This window comes from Sinohyriopsis cumingii, chromosome 19, assembly GCF_028554795.1.
Source record: "Sinohyriopsis cumingii isolate HCF-2022 chromosome 19, ASM2855479v2, whole genome shotgun sequence".
NCBI lineage: Eukaryota > Metazoa > Mollusca > Bivalvia > Unionida > Unionidae > Sinohyriopsis > Sinohyriopsis cumingii.
Genome location: NC_142979.1, coordinates 59,872,648 through 59,890,590, shown reverse-complemented (window position 1 = coordinate 59,890,590; position 17,943 = coordinate 59,872,648). Strand labels below are relative to the sequence as shown.

The 17,943-nt window shown below is 33.0% G+C and overlaps 1 protein-coding gene across 1 annotated transcript in view; it reads right to left on the bottom strand.

Annotated features, from left to right (window-relative positions):
* The window catches only part of LOC149775791 (uncharacterized), a 72,960-nt gene that overhangs the window by 7,508 nt on the left and 47,509 nt on the right, over window positions 1–17,943 (bottom strand). Inside the window, exon 2 of the mRNA XM_089944092.1 lies at window positions 7,188–7,320. Within this exon, the coding sequence (XP_089800218.1) occupies window positions 7,188–7,320 (133 nt within the window). The remainder of the gene's footprint in view (window positions 1–7,187; window positions 7,321–17,943) is intronic.

Genomic DNA, 17,943 nt, shown 5'->3' with positions numbered 1-17,943 from the left:
ATACAAAACCTCGTACTATAAAAGTGCATAGATAAGCATGCCTTGTAACATTAAATATATATGGTAAAATGAATTGATGTTGCACATTTGATGAATCTTGTATGGGTGCTAATTTCATCTGATATGTATGACACGGATCTATTTCAGGCCTTATAAAGATTGAAATTATTGAAATTGCTGGACAAGTTTCAAAAATTTGGTTTAGAATGAGCAATAATGTTAGATTACATTCAAATGACAAAGAACCAATCTATATTTTTGTTGCTGACGAAACTGAATTGCTGCATTTAGTGAAAATACTTTGAAATACAGCTGGGTTCATCGATCATTTACGGTTTTGTTAATTGCTTATATATATATATATATATATATATATATATATATATATATATATATATATATATATATATATATATATATATATATATATATATATATATTAAACTGCAACTCAGATCACACTACTACCAACATAAGCTGAATTCTGATCAAAATATCAAGAAAGCTCACCTTCAATTTAAGCATGCTTTCTGAAAATTGAATGCAAAATCTACCAGATCTAGTGGTGTAAAAGAATATGCTATCGATCACTGAATACAAAATTAACCGCTTAAATAGCATGAATTACGTTTCAAAACGAGGATATCCGTAGAGTCAGACGACTTACTAGCAGTGGCTTTATTCATCACGTTGTTACGACCCTATGATCAAACTAAGTAACAGAAAAAAGCGAAACCAACAAGTTTTGTAAAACTTTACAAACAATTTAATTATCAGTTATAAATGAAAATGTGAGAGGAAATTACATCATGATGAAGTGAATCCAAACTAATCGTTGTAAAGGTCTATGAAAATCCTAAATGAATGAAAAACTCCTTCATCATCATCATCATCATCAATCCCTTAACACAAGAGGTTGTTGGGGCACCACAGCTGACTTTACAACCAATTCTCTCCATCTTTCCTTGTTCTCAACTGCCCTTTGGGAATCTCCAAATCCCATGCATGTCCACTCCTTAATGTTGTCTTCCCACCTCTTTTCTGTCTGTCTCTTCTTTGGCACCCTCGCACTGTGCTTTGCAAGATTGTTTTTGCTAGTCCAGATGATCTTGAGACATGACCGTACAACTTCAGTTTGGCATATTTACAGTGGTCAAGAGGTCTTCGTAGGATCCAATGGCTCGTTGGATCCTGTTGTGGACATCTTCGTTGGTTACATGGTCAATGTATGAGATGCCCAAGATCTTGAAGTAGCATCTCATTTCGAAGGTTTAAATCCTTCTTTGTAGATCTGATGTGAGCGTCCATGTTTCACAAGCATACAGAAAGATGGCTATGACAATTGAGCGCATCAGCCTTTTCTTGGAACCAAAAGCAATGTTGGTATCTTTCCATATTGGTCTCAACCTTGTTATTGCTGCTGTTGTCTGGGCAAACCTGCAAAGTAGTTCTGGTTTAGAGTCCTCATCTGTGATAACTGATCCCATGTACTTGAAACTTGTGACTCTTTCCAGCTTCTGTCCACTGACCTTTATTTATGCACTGCACTGATGCCATTGGTGTTGTTTGTCATCAGTTTTTTTTCCAGCGCTAATCTTCATACCGTATGCTCAAAGACCATGTGCTCAGGGCCAGGGCGTGCCACATTATATCAGTGGATATCGGCTGTGACCATCCAATTTGGAGAGGGATGGGATCCGCCAGGCTGTATCTTGCCCTTGACACACCACACAAAAAAAAGCTCCTTAAAAATTTAAAAACCGGAAATGTACTGGTCCTCCGAGACCCATGACGTTATCAAAATGGCGTTGTCCAGAATTCCTTTCAATAATTTATGACAGTTACATAAAAATATGGTCTAAACAATGAACAATTTCTGATTCCACTGAAAAGTCCAAACAAATGTTTTTGCTCTCATACAATATATATGTACAACATAAAAAAACCTCTGCAGACTTACAACACTAGCACAAGAAATGAGAATGACTCCAAAATCGGAAATAAACTGTCTGCTTAATCCTCTCCTTATATGCACCGACTACTTCGACTGTATTTCGCAACAGACCCGACATGACAACTTCACAAGTAACACTACTCATTTTGCGTCGACTTGGCCTATTCATGTGACATAGCCAAACCAATGGGAAGTTACAGATTTAGTCAACAAACATCGAAATCCAATCAGTCACTGATAAATTAAGCCATATGCGCCATTAAGCCCTATTATTAAGATCATTATTAATAATTCTCAACACATACTTAAGCATATATTTACAAACCCTAAGTAACTACTATGCTCTTATGATACCCCAGTCAAGTATAAAAAATTTAACTAAAGATACTCTTTATGCATTATAGCCATGATTAAATTTTTTTTTTAAAAATTAGACAAATCACATACCAGGAGTTACAAAAAATATCGATATACATAACGTCATGAGGTATTATATGTGGTACATGTATACTAACGAGTACATCCGAATGTTCGTTTCTGTTCCGTATTTCAACTAAACATAAAAATCTACAGTATGCAGACATAAATAAGTTTCCCACTTCCCAAAATCAAGCACACTTACGCAGTAACTAATATTTTTTTCCTCGACTTTAAAATTAAAAAACGCCTAGTGTTAAAGGCTTCCATTAATAAAAGTGGTATGCAATTTATGATCATAAGCTAAAATCTAATTATTTCTACTATTATATGTTTGTCTATATCTATTTAACTCTTGGTAAATGATTATATATATATATATATATATATATATATATATATATATATATATATATATATATATATATATATATATATATATATATATATATATATATATAATTGTTACGAGTCTACTCTCTTAAAACAAGTAACAGAAAAGCATCACGATTTGTACAATTTAGCAAATAAAAATGACTTAGGGTACTGCGAATTAAATCCCAAAATAATCTGAGAATTGCTGACACAAGTCCTTAAAAAAAAGCTCTGAATAAACTTTGGTGGAATCAAAATGAAATCCAACGCTGAAAGTGTTTATGTGTCAAAGTATTAGTGCATTCTGGACTATAACAATACTATATTCAAAGGGAAACACATCCGAGTGGTATCATTTTTCGTGTGTTTAATAACTCAATTTGTTTCTGAATGTACTCTTTCCTGAGAAATACAATAATCGTTTGCAGTGATTATTTTATGTACTTTTTAATTTTACATTGAACCACAGACGTCATCTACATTTAAGTAAACGAAGTATTTTAGGTGCGATAAATTCGTTTGGACTAATTTAATAAAAACAGAGTTTAGACTGTAAAGTTACAATTCTTTCTTGATTCGTTCATGCATATGGTACCGTTAACATTTACCATTATTAGCGTTTATTAAATTGTTGAAACTTAAATAGCTTTCCTGTCATGTGATTAAAATCCCAAGTTGACCTGGTGCTGAAATTAAGCTAGGGACAATGAATTTACAACAAAAAAATTATAATTAGAAAGTCTGCTACTAAAATTATAATACAGAACCTGGACTATGTCAGGTAAGCCAGGGGAATCCCAATAAATTAAACACAGACTCCAAAAAACATGTTAACATCTATCAATAATGATCTGATATTAAACCCACACACATTGAGAATATTTATCTATGTATTAACTGTTTACAGAAATAAAAAATCAATAATTCAGGTTAAGTAGAAAGAAAAAAGCTTATTTTGGACAAGTTTGCCACATGACCCCCTCTGGAATTATTACTAACCCCGGAGAAGGACGGACAATTTAAAGTTAAATAGCTCCGAGCCCCCAGTCAGCAAAGCCGACGGTCTAGATGTTCAAATATAAAATTAATAAGGTGAAAGGTATAACAATTTAATAAATTATATCACAGTATTCCACAATTACAGGACAATTTTCAATGCAACTGCTTCAAATCAACCCCACGACCTATCCAAACTGAAAATTATTTCATCCCGCGAAATTAAAGGTGAGAGGGTTTCCTTCCAGTGTCCCTTCTATGTTACTAATTTGTAACTTCCGCCTTGTATTCCTTTCCCGGTTCTCCTTGTTGGTACTTCCGGTACCCTCGTTTCCGTGCTCTCGGTCCTCCTTGTCGGTACTTCCGGTACCCTCGTTTCCGTCTCCAGCCCTCCTTCCTCGCACAACTGCCTATCTCTACGTGCTCTCCACGTTTTCTCTCTATTATTCGGGTGACATCCGTTCCCACCCGGTTAGGTTCCTGTGGATTATAAGGTACATACAATGGTGCCTCCTTTTTCGAACACACGAGAATTAACACTCTCACAGATCTTCCATCAGCATAATGGCAATTAAATCATTAGACCAACTTATACACTCACATCTAAATATTCCACCAACGAACATTCTATAACAAAGGATATAACAACAAGAATATCACGACTTCTATATAAACATACACATCCCTAATTCTCTATATAGCAAACTATTAACATCGACCATATTCCTACGCATTTTCTACCTTACAAATATTAAGAGACACATACAAATATAAATGGCTAATTATACATGCACACGATCAACAATGTCTAACTCTGCACAATCCACAACTATAAATTCAAATACAAACAAGTACAAGGTCTAACTACTCACTATTAAAATCAGTTCTGCACCACGATGCAACATCGTAGCAGATTACACCATCGACTTCGTTTTTTTTATCCTAACAACTACATACATTACTCTTGAATATTACTAATTCGCTATATACTACATTACGACATGTTGATAATTCAGCTATACATGGAAGATTAAATTTCTACTAAATTAAATGCACATAATAACGTATAAATCTTACGACACCTAGCTAGGAAGTGAGACAGATTCGGGCGAAGATATCTTACCTCAGAAGTATTTGTTCCAATCTCGTCCGAAGTTCCTAGAACTAACTTCCCGTCCTTTTTAACAAGCGCAAAACTTCGGTACTCGGAGCGCAGTCAAGTCTCACTAATTTCCCTATGATCTGCTTTCGCCAATGTCCAGACGTGCACTGGCTCTTTCACAATGGATTAAGCAGAATAATATCTGGCTGCGTGAGAAACCCACCCAAAATTCGATTATCTTAGTTCTGATTGGATACCGGTGGTCTCTTTGAAAACGATCTGCGGAGGTTTCACTGAGGTGTTACAATGTTGGGTTTCCGGCCTCCAAGCCTAAGCCGACCGGTGACATCACTGTTAATTGCAAACAACAGAGTTTCTTGCACCGCGGCAAAATCTTCAAAGGAAGTAAAAGTAATTTTGAAGTTAACGCAATGGCTAATTCACGGACAGATATTTTCTTTGTTTAAGAATCAGTCTGAAGTCGTAATATTATATAACACGTATTGACATTACCCAAAGTACTCTGAATTACGAATTCTATCAGAAGACATTCATAAACATGAGCAGGAATTGTTAACAAATTTTCTCACACAACGTGACAAAGGTTAAGTTCAACATAATGTAATAAATTTGGAGTATGCGCATTTAGTTATAACGCCCCGTTTTAAGGAATTCTTAGATTTTTGTGATTACTTGTCTGATTATTGGAATTCGGCGCGAATAGAGATATTCCTTTGCCCGGAATAATTAGCCAGTTACTAAGAGCAAACGTCACGGAGTAAAGTGCTAGTGAGTTTCCATGATGCCATGATTCACTAGTAGTGGAATCAGGTCCAAACCGAATGAGTGTCCATGGAATAATAAAGGCCATACTAAAATATAGTGGTGTACATTGGTAGTGTGACGAATGCAGTGCAGTATTTACGGTAGGAAACTGGGAAATTACACTATGGAATCAATAAGAAGGGACTCGGCAGATATCGTTTTAGTCGCCATGGTAACAAAGGTGATACAGTTGTACTGGCGAAAAGTGCCTGGAATCCATAGTTTGACTGGCCTAAGGTGGTGTGGTTAAACTAGTTCCTTGTGTTATGGGTTAGTTGTATAGTTTCTACGACGTGAACTGCTGGTGGTACGGAAACCTAATGAAGAGAAACCATGCAGATGTGCGGTTGATAGATATTTGGCAGGTTGTGAGACAAGTGGTCTTTCATTGATTAGATTAAAAATTATGTATAGAATGGACACGTCCGGCTTTCTAATTTACAACTGAAGTTGTATGGAAGTCTTTGGAAATTTGGGGTAAACTTGTGACTTCTAGCGGGAATCGTGCCAGGGTTTGACACCGCTCGGTCAAGTAAAGACCCCTGGCTTGTAACAATGCAATGTTACATTACAATAGCATATAATGAAATAAAAAAGCTAATAAGCAACCACTGCAAATTAAATATACATAACAATATTATGTGTAATATTTGTTTATGACTGCAAATTATAATGATCATCTATTTTAAAATATCACGAGTGTAGACTGCGTTAGATCTATAAATAGTTGTTGACGTAGGTGTTTATGATCATTAATAATAATATTAACAATAAAATCTGGTGCCTTTTGGGTAATTTCTCTGGATGGTGGGATCATGTAGGTTCTTAGAAGAATTTTTAAAAAATTCTCCATTGGATGGACTAGTCAGGAGGGTTCTTTTACAATGTGGTATACTTGCAAAAAGTAACGTCTCTACTAGGAACAAAATGTGTTTTCACCCCTTTTGCTTCTATACAGATCTGGACAATTTTTGGTCAGTCTTATTTCTTATGTTCTTATTGTAACATCAGTCTGCAGACTTATTTTATGATGTGTTTAGATAATATTTGAGAGGAAACATTTATTTGGATTATTCATTGAAACTAGAAACTGCTCAATGGACTAAAATATCATTCTCTGACTACAGTGCATTAATCAAAGGAGTTCTGGACAATGTCATGTTGATACACAAGGACTGCTGGCAGACCAATGCATTCGAAGATCTGAAATTCATTTGGAACATTCTATTCTTTTGGACATGAAATAAAAACTTTTTATGGATTATTTCTGGATTCAATTCATAACTGTTAGTTCTTCTTATATTTCCACTTTATAACTTTAATAATTAAAACTGTTCGTTAAGTTTGACAAAACTTGTTGGTTTTGCTTCTTGCTGTTATCTACACGCGTGCCAAATACTAGGAATGGTATTGAGAGACAATCTAGGCATGATTTTGATTTCGGAGTGTTGCGTTTGAGTTTTTATTATTTGTGCTCGGTTAATTTCGCGACTCCGTGGCAATCTTTGACTCACTTACAACGTGTTCTGTGGTTTGAGCTTCGGAATCCCGAACAAAGTAGATGCAGTAGGCGTAGAGACTGACAAACAGACAGATGATCAGAAGAATAAACCCAAGCGTAAGCAGGATGGATCCAATTGTGGTCAAGGGTCTGGAAAAAAATAGGAGCATGAATATACTGTTACAATTATGACAGACATATACTCTCTATCCTTACCACACACACACACACACACACACACACACACACACATATATATATATATATATATATATATATATATATATATATATATATATATATATATATATATATATATATATATATAGAGAGAGAGAGAGAGAGAGAGAGAGAGAGAGAGACTCCAATCAATGTCATACATAAAGTCATAAAGAGACTATTCAAATGTCTCTGCGTGTGCTAACGTTTAACTGTAGAGCACATAACAAATGTTAACCTCCTTCTTTAAAGCATTATTCAGAGCGTACACAAATATCTGCGAAAATTGCCTTCCCTTATAGATTCTAAATATTATTGTACAATATTCTTCCTTCAGCTAAACGGTTGCATCATAGCTGTTCATATGTTTGGTTTTGATATAAACTGGAATTCTACATGCTAGAAAAGCTAAGTTTTATTATATTTAAAGGTTGCTGTATTTGTATGGGAAAATGTCAACGCGTTTTTTCTGAGCTATACTGCACGACGTTAATAGTGCAGTAAGATTCAGAAGAAAAAAAGGGTAATTATATTTCCTCAACAAATGCAGTAACCTTTTTTTAATTATATACTCATTTTGCTCTTCTACCTAACGCTGAATAATAAAAATAACACAATACAAGAAACAACGTAATTGAATTTATACTCGATTCCAAAATAAATACACAATATGAAAGAAATACGCAGTAATAATATTCATGCGCACATCGACCTTTGAATTTGGTAGCGTATAGCGCACTCAGTCACCATTTCAAAAAAGAAATCTCATTTTGGTCTACTTAAAATTGAAATCTAGTCATATTGTGAATCAATGTGCACTGAAACAACTTTTCCAGTTGGTCTGGAATGGAGAAATTTCGTTTTTCTGTGCAGTAAATTCTCCTTTGGAATGTGATTTCTGTTGGAAACGTAATCTAAATTGCAATATACTTTCTCACCTTGGATACATTTCTGGAACCAATGGAATTCTGATTAGCAGAAATAACTAAGAACGAACAGTTTTAGGAAATTCAGATACAGAAAGGTAAGTATATTTATTGTCTTTGTTTTTACCAGCTGTAGATCATATTTTATTGCTTTATCACGAGCATGCTCTTTGTTGGAGGGACCCCAGTTACATGACCTGTATTTACTTGAAATATAAATCTAAACATTTTCTCATGTAAAACGGAGAAAATTGCGAGCAGCTGGGGTGCGAGAGCCCATTTCCTGAGCGGAAAATATGGCTTCTTAGTCAAATTAGGTTTTTGGCACTGACACTCCTGCCTTTCTACCGAAACCAGCCTTCTTCAGTTTTTTTGTTTTTAAATTTAGTACTCGGATGACTTGTAAAATGTGATGCTTCTGAGAGAGAGACGGGCTAGCCCATGGACTAATTTACACTATATTTAGAGACTCTAGAAAATACGGTTCATATTCTGAACCATTCAGTTTGCGAATCGTTATGAATGTTTCTGCTAAATATATGCTTAAATGATCAGAATGATATTTTCAATACTGCATATCTCATGTTTGTTGACATAAAGCCGATGCTCGACACTGCTGATATCACGTTCAGCCGTTCGCATCGTTGAAATTTTCTTTTGTGACTGAGTGAACACATCCATATCATGAACTTTATCATCTCTAATTTCATATGGATCAAACAGCTTGCTTAGTTCTTCTACATAAAATCTACTAAATCAAAATAGCTGGCGTCTGCTATGTGAGCGTACACGGCTTGTTTGCGATAAAAAGTAGTTCCTAACACACGATACTAGTTTTAGACACTCGTGTCGTGCAGTATGAAGCTGTACGGTGTGGAGAAATACTGCACAATCCTGACAATGTGCAATTAATGGAGAAAAAACTGAAAATATGATTACCAATATATTCTCTTACTAATAAATCTTTGGTGGCGGCCAGATTATCCTATATCAGTATTGGTGCATCCATGAAACTCTGAAATACGCGTATATTACGCCAAGTAGAACACTGCCGTCCCTGATCATTACATAAGATTCCCATTGCAAGCACTTGAAACGGGATAAAACCAAATTATTCACAAAACTGTTTGGCTAGTAATTGCAATGTACGCCTGTTAGTATTTGTGATTCTTCTGCCATGTAACAAATAAAGATTCATGAATTCCATCCGTTTTACTAAAACTATATTGCCTTATGATGTTATCTGTACTTAATTTGTATAGTTTTTGACCTTTATCCATGACAATATGTTATGTAGATTTAAGTTGTATTCTGTGATTGACCTTTATCCAAAATTAAAGGTAGGAGTTCGGGCATACCAGACTAATGTCATTTTTATATGTAGAAACATCCTATTACATAGCTAATTCTCGTCTAAGAGTTTAGATTATAAATTAAGGTTATTATTATTTGGAGGTCAACATATGTATGTGGCCTTTAAACCATAGAAGATTCTAGAAGTGTTGTGGTTATGAATTTTATGGGGAAAATGGCATTCATCCTGATTCTATTATTGTGTCTTAGATTATTATATAAAGGTCGAGGACTTCCGGTCTTGCCATGACTGGAAGCAGTTTTGTTTGGTGAGGTATCTTTTAAGAGAATAGCCTTATTGGACCACAATGTAACTAATATTTATTTTGGGAGCTATACTCGTAGAGGTAAACTATTGCAACAAATTGTATTATAGTGTGAATGGAATGAAATGTTTATATATGCAGTCCTTTAACAACCCCCATCCACGTTTTACTAATAAACTTATTTACCTTCAAAAGAAAATGGCATCCAAACCTAATTTGAGGAGTACCCCCCATATCCGTTTTTGTGAATGTCAGTTCGGTAGAAAACAAACCACATAAAACTAGGAATCTGGAGAAAAAAAATTCTGGGGTGAAAGTGTCACAGGTAAATCTGGTGGATTTGTCTAATGTTGGTACTGAATGTGTGCATGAAACTGAAATATCCGTTGATAAATTGTTGTTACAGAACATGTTCGATGAACTTAATAAGAAAGCAAAATAAAGTTATCAGGCTTTGAACATGAAAATAGTTTCAATTCTGAATTATATAAGAAGCAGTGAAAGACACATTAGAGACGAGAGCGAGAGACAAAATTGCAGAACGATTGTAAGCAAGAGCTGCAGACCCTGGATGAATAGATAAAGAAGCCATCTAAACATCTGGAGGGAAATATTCTTCTCAAGGAAACATAAGAAAGAAAATAGAATCTTCTGTTGTACCGGGTGAGACAAGAAGATCCTAAGTGACAACATATATCAAGTGGTCAAGGAAGTTCTAGAGAAAGACTGGATATCAACATGCAAAGAGTACATGACATGTAGTTTGTGAATGCACACAGAACTACTATTAAAGGTCTTGGTCTAGTACCCATTATAATAAAATTCAGTTGTTGGATAGATAGGGAACTGGTTTTGTCCTGTGCTAAAAGCTTACAAGGGTCCAGGAAGAGAATAGTGACTGACCTGCCAGTTCCTATGAAAAAAGAAACAGGAAGGCTGGCTAAGGAAGCTTATGCCATGCGAATAGATGAGAACCTTCAGACAAGAATAAGGGGAAAAACTAGATGTGTGTCTGGAAACAAGGAAGGACGCCAACGACATATGGGCAGAGAGAGTTGTCTAATATTTGACAAGCAAACTTAAAAAGTCACAGATTCAATACTACTTCAGTGTACGATATAAGCCATGGACTTTTTCCTTGTATCGGCAAATATATATGAATATTTTTAAAAATTGTTTTTATTTAAATGTTACTTCTGGAAAAGCACTCTATTTAATCAAATAGCAATCCATTTAATAAAACAAAGTCCTTTTTACTTCCAGAATGAGATCTGTTTTACTTTTGATTATTGGTTTTGTTCTTAGAATATTTTTAAAAAAATTGGAAGATACACTCTATGAGATATTTTGCAAAGAAACTATTAAGTTTATGTATAGATCCAAGGCACTGGCTGCGAACAAGATAGAGGAAGATACAAAAATTAACAAAGTAGCTAAAATGAATATTATATCTCTGTGATCCATCTTAGGAAATGAATAAATTACTAAATGTAAATATGTTATATTCAGGCCCAATGTTTCCTGTTGTTTTCTCTAGAGAAAAAAGGAGACAATTCTGTAAGCATATTGTGAAACATGTTAACCCGTTAGCTTGCCATTTTATCTTCGGTAGTATTGTCATGTCATAGTATTATCATGCTTTTGCCACGTGCTTGGTAAGACCTTTCCCTGCTTTCTTTTGCTGTGGAGCTTTTCTCTTTGCATTACTGACAACCTTTTATTATATTTATTATTATTATTATTATTATTATTATTATTAAATTAGTAATTTATATTGTTTGCATGCCACGTGCTTTGTATAATTTATTGCTTGCTTTCTTTGATGCAAACGTGTTTATGACACTAGGCAGCTTTTCTCTTTTGTTGCGAATGTATTTAAGTATTCTTGCTGTGTAATTTGACTAATCTTCTGCATGCTTTCATTTTGGCGAAAGCATTCAAAGTAAATGTGGAACTATTTGTAAGAAATGTAAATACAGAAATGTTTAAATTTCTAATTTATCAATAGGTTCTGTAATACAGAGAGGAAGGTAAAATATTTTATGTATTTGTGCTTCTTCTTATTATCTCCGTATCTTCTCTATCTTCTTTTCTTTCTTTTTAAAATAAATTATATTTGCATCTAATGATTTTATGTACAGTTATATTAATTTTTGATGTAATGAACTTTCAGATATCTATGCCGAGAGTATTATTTCCAATTAGATATAACTTTCAGATATTCATGCCGAGAGTAATTTGTTAAAAACAGATCAAATTACAGATATCCATGCCTAGAGTATTTTGTTCCAGTTAGATGTAACTTACAGATATCCATGCCTAGAGTATTTTGTTCCAATTAGATGTAACTTACAGATACCCATGCCGAGAGTATTTTTTCAAATAGATGTAACTTTCAGATATCCATGCCGAGAGTATTTTGTTCAAAAAAGGTGTAACTTACAAATATCCAAGCCGAGAGTATTTTTTCAAATAGATGTAACTTTCAGATATCCATGCCGAGAGTATTTTGTTCAAAAAAGGTGTAACTTACAGATATCCATGCCGAGAGTTATTTTGTTCCAAATAGATGTAACTTTCAGATACCTATGCCGAGAGTAATTTGTTCAAAAAAGATGTAACTTTCAGGTATCTAATCCGAGAGTAATTTGTTCAAAAAAGATGTAACTTTCAGATATCTATGCAGAGAGTAATTTGTTCAAAAAATATGTAACTTTCAGATATCTATGCCGAGTGTATTTTTTCCCCAAAAGATGTCATTTTAGATATCCATGCGAGAGTCTTTTGTTCCAATTAGATGTAACTTTCAGATATCTATGCCGAGAGTATTTTGTTCAAAAAAGATGTAACTTTCAGATGTCTATGCCGCGAGTATTATGTTCAAAAAAGATGTAATTTTCAGATATCTAGCCCGAGAGTATTTTTTTCCATTTAGATGTAACTTACAGATATCCATGCCTAGAGTATTTTGTTCCAATTAGATGTAACTTACAGATATCCATGCCGAGAGTATTTTTTCAAATAGATGTAACTTTCAGATATCTATGCCGAGAGTATTTTGTTCCAATTAGATGTAACTTACAGATATCCATGCCGAGAGTATTTTTCAAATAGATGTAACTTTCAGATAACTATGCCGAGAGTAATTTGTTTAAAAAAAGATGTAACTTACAGATATCCGTGCCGAGAGTATTTTGTTCCAATTAGATGTAACTTTCAGATATCTATGCCGAGAGTATTTTGTTGAAAAAAAGATGTAACTTTCAGACATCTATACCGAGTGTATTTTTCCAAATAGATGTAACTTTTTGACATCTATGCCGAGTGTATTTTTCCAAATAGATGTAACTTTCAGATATCTATGCCGATAGTAAATTGTTCAAAAAAGATGTAACTTTCAGATATTTATGCCGAGTGTATTTCCCCCCCCCCAAAAGATGTAATTTTAGATATCCATGCCGAGAGTATTTTGTTCCAATTAGATGTAACTTACAGATATTTATGCCGAGAGTAAAATGTTCAAAAAAGATGTAACTTTCAGATATCTAGGCCGAGAGTATTTTTTCCAATTAACTTTGGGACTTATTGCATCCATGAATTGTCAGGGTTTGAATTACTGATCTAAGAGGAGAGATGTCTTATATTTTTAAAAACAAAAACAGTTTTCAGTGTATTAATTTCCTACAAAAGAAGAGTATTATGCACGTAGTCAGTGGGGATATGAATGTCATTTTAGCAATTTGTCAAGTCAGTCTTGAGTTGTAGCAAATTACGACAAGACACAGATGGAAATAAGATTATTGTAGATATACAAATATAAAATAACACAACGTTATTAAATATTTATTTAAATTAAGACTCTCCTAAAAAAAATCAACAGTTCAAAACTGACCTAAATTATTTTCCTGAAAACTTGATAATCATTAAAGATTTTGATTCAGTTTTGAATCACCAACATTATACATATAATTATGTCAGACTGAAGAACCCAAGATCAAGAGAGAAACTCATGGAGATCACAAAATAATTTCGTCTCATTGATATCTGGAGAGAAACTCGTGGAAAAAACCCAACAATAAATACACTTGGAGGGGAGAAACAAAAGAGCAAGGCTTGAATATTTCCTGGTTTCGAAGAACTTGCTTGTATATATTGAAGCAGCGGATATTGTACCACGGTATATAACAGATCATTCTCTCTTAACATTAGTGTAGAACATTAGGAACTTCAAGAAAGGAAAATCGTTTTGGAAGTTCAATAACTCACTACTTAATGACAGGACAAATAATGAAATATAAAATCAAAAACATTAAATTACAATATTTGTCAGATATTTATGTCCACAATATCAGCGATATTCCAAATATTGAAATACAATTTATGATAAATAACCAATTATGTTTTGAAGTTCTTCTAATAGAGATTAGAGCAAAAAGAATATATTATTCTTCTTTTAAGAAAAATGCAGAAAGAGACTAGAGAGATAGGTCGAATTAAAGAGATTAATTTTTTGTCAGATGAAAATGAGATAATCAATACAAATTTGTGAGGTGAACAACAAAACTGAATTACAATAACTGCGTCAAGAAAAACTTAAGTGTCATATGATTAGGTCTAGAGTTATACGGCTTGAAGAGGGTGAAAAAAATGACGAAATACGTTTGCAACTTAAAGAACCGAAACTATCTCAGTAAATATTTGAAAGATATCGTAAAAAAGTGACGACACTATCATTACCAAACAAAATGAAATACTGCAAGGGACAAAATTCAGTTATGAAAGTTTATTATGCCTCAAGAGACGTAAAGAACATAGATCTCAATTCAATACTTAGTGACTCTGATATTCCAAAACTAAATGCAAAACAGAGCCAAGAATTAGAGGGCAACATTTCTTTTTCCGAAACTTTAGCTGCCCTAAAGATATGAAAAATTGTAATAGTCCAGGTTCTGATGGGTTTTCTGCTGAAATATTTAAGTTATTTTGGAATGATTTAGGATATTTTCTAGTTACGTCAATTAATTTTGGTTATGAAATAAATAGTCTCTCAGCAACTCAGAAGGAAGGCGTAACAACTTAGATTTCTAAAGGTGATAAAATAGAATTATCTAAAACAAATTGAGACCAATATCTCTTCCTAATACTACCTATAAAGTGGCCTCAGCATGTATTGCAAACAGGATTTAAAAATGTTACCGTATTTAATAATGATCAAACTGGTTTTATGGCTGGTATATATATATATATATATATATATATATATATATATATATATATATATATATATATATATATATATATATATATATATTTGTGAAATTATAAGAGCAGTATACGATGTAATGTTTTACACCGAAAAGCATAACATACCAGGTATGCTACTACAGGTTGACTTCGAAAAAGTTTTTGATTCTGTGGAAGGGGGATTTTTATTTACGAACTAAAAAATTTCAACTTCGGTAATTCAGTTATAAAATGGATTCAAACATTTTATCACAACATAAAATCGTGTGTAACTATTAATGGACATGTCTTGGTTTCATATATAGAGAGGATGCAGACAAAGCGGTCCCCTTTCGCCTTTTTTATTTTACTCTGTACAGAGATACTGTTTATTAATTATTAAAAAGAATAAACATATAAATGGTGTTAATATAGATGAAGATGAATTGCTAATATCTCAGTATGCTGATGATACAACGTTGTGTTTGGATGGATCTGAAAAATCTCTTAAAACTACAATGCACACATTAAAATTCTGCGCAAAAACCTCCATCATTAATGTAAACGTAGAGACAATAAGAATATTATGGAGAAAAGTATGAACAACAGTAACAGCAGTTTGTGCATAGAGTAAATTGTTATGCTGAATAGATGATAGCTTTACAATATTAGGCATTATCTATTTTACAGATTTAAGCCATATGATAGTAAATTAAATGACACCAAAATTCTAGTGATTCAGGCCGAAGAGGATTCCTACCCCAATGTGAAAATGACTGTGATAAAATCACTTGCTTTATCAAAATTAAATTACATATTAATAAGTTTACCAAATCCTCCAGAATGGTTCTTTAAAAAAATTAAAGCTTCATCTACAAGTACTAGTGGAAATGGTCAGTTGACAAGATAAACAAGTAATAAATAAAAATCAAGAAGATGGCAGACTTGCAGTGATTGACTTTAAAAAAATTAATTTGTTCTCTCAAAATATCCTGGGTCAGAAGAACTCTTACCAAAAGTACAAAATGGAGTAAACTCAAGTTTTACTGTTTTAATTTTTTGAATGATTCTAACAAGTTTGGTTTCAATCATATTATAAACGAATACAGAAGATGTCGATAATATATTTTGATTTTATGTTTTTATTTCTTATAACATATTCTCTTAAATGTTTTTTCCAAAGACTTTTTTAATTTTAGATATTGAAAATATTAAAGTGGAGGGTCTTTATTGTTTTTTCTTGTAGCAAAAAATGGTTTGAAACAGGTACACTATTTACAAACGTTATTGTCCAGAGTAACTGACAATTCCTTTCATGGCAAAAATTTATGAAATATAAAATGTTGGAACTAAAATTCTACTTATATGTAGTGGTCCTTAATTCCGTGAAATCATATATTAATACATTATGGAATCCCAAGCAGAAATTTGGACAAACCATGGATTGGAAAAAAGACCTTAATTCTTCTTGAAACTATGAAAGGTTGCAGAAATATTTATATTATCTTGGTAAAAACATAGAAATAATAGAAACTAAAGCACTAATTAAATGGAAATGCAACTTAATCTACCAGACCAATTGGACTGGACGATGCATTTTGCCTTAACATACGAAATTACAAAAGTTTCTAAACTAATTTGGTTTCAGTATCAATTACTGCATGGAGTTCATGCAACAAACACTTTTCTAGAAACAAATGGAATAGCAAATAATAATAAATGTCCTTTTTGCATAGAGTCACCTGATGGATTCACCCGAAACATTAATTCACCTTTTTGGGAATGTGCAATTGTAAAGTAGTTTTGGAATGATTCAAGCCAGTGGATTAGAAACACCAATAATTTTTATTTACAGGAATAATTGTCGGTATGTTAGAAGCGGGCAATGTAATTAATTTTATATTGCTGATATCTAAAAATACAAATATAATATGCGAAATGAAAGAAAACCTTCATACCTATCTTTGTTTAATTTTTTTAAACGATATTACACTTGTGAGATGGAATTAGCCCAAAGAAACAATAAACTGGAATGTTTTGAAACTGAATGGCACACATTTATTATTTTAGTTGTACAGTAGTCATTTTCTGTCTATTGTTTGAAATGTTTTAGTTATATATATGAAAATCAGTTCACGTATCTACAACCTGGAATTATCGCATGGTTATATTTTTTTTTTACAAATCATCAGGAACTAGTTTTATAAGATTTATATGTAAACCTATTATATACTTATACTCTTACAATACTCCTGTTTCTTAATATCTTCTACTCCACACTTCTTTATCTTTTGTTTTTCTACATCTTTAGAGTTTTCTTTCTTCAGGCTATCCTCCTTGCTTCTTGTACCTATAACCCGCTTTAATAGCTCAAAATCTAGCTGTTTGAAGCCTTTATACAGCAGAACAAACGTGTGTCCAAAAAAAGAATTGCCTGTTTGCGGGGAATATAAAAAAATATTTTAAAAAATTAAAAAAATTATATAAAGGTAGGGATAAACAGAATTACTCATTCATATATTAACATCAGTCTTTAAAGTCATCAATATTAATTTTCACTGGAATTACAAAGTGCTCAATAATAGTTTCGGACTTAATCACTATTTTGGTTTATGTGAATTCCTTCAGAAATATTCTGGATTATATCATCAAGATAGTTAGCACATCAACACTATTCCAGGTTAATGGTAAATCAGCACATTCAATATTAAAATTCATTCTGAGCCCCACTGGAATTCATTCGTAATACTCTATTATTTTGGACTATTTAGCATTTAATTTACAAT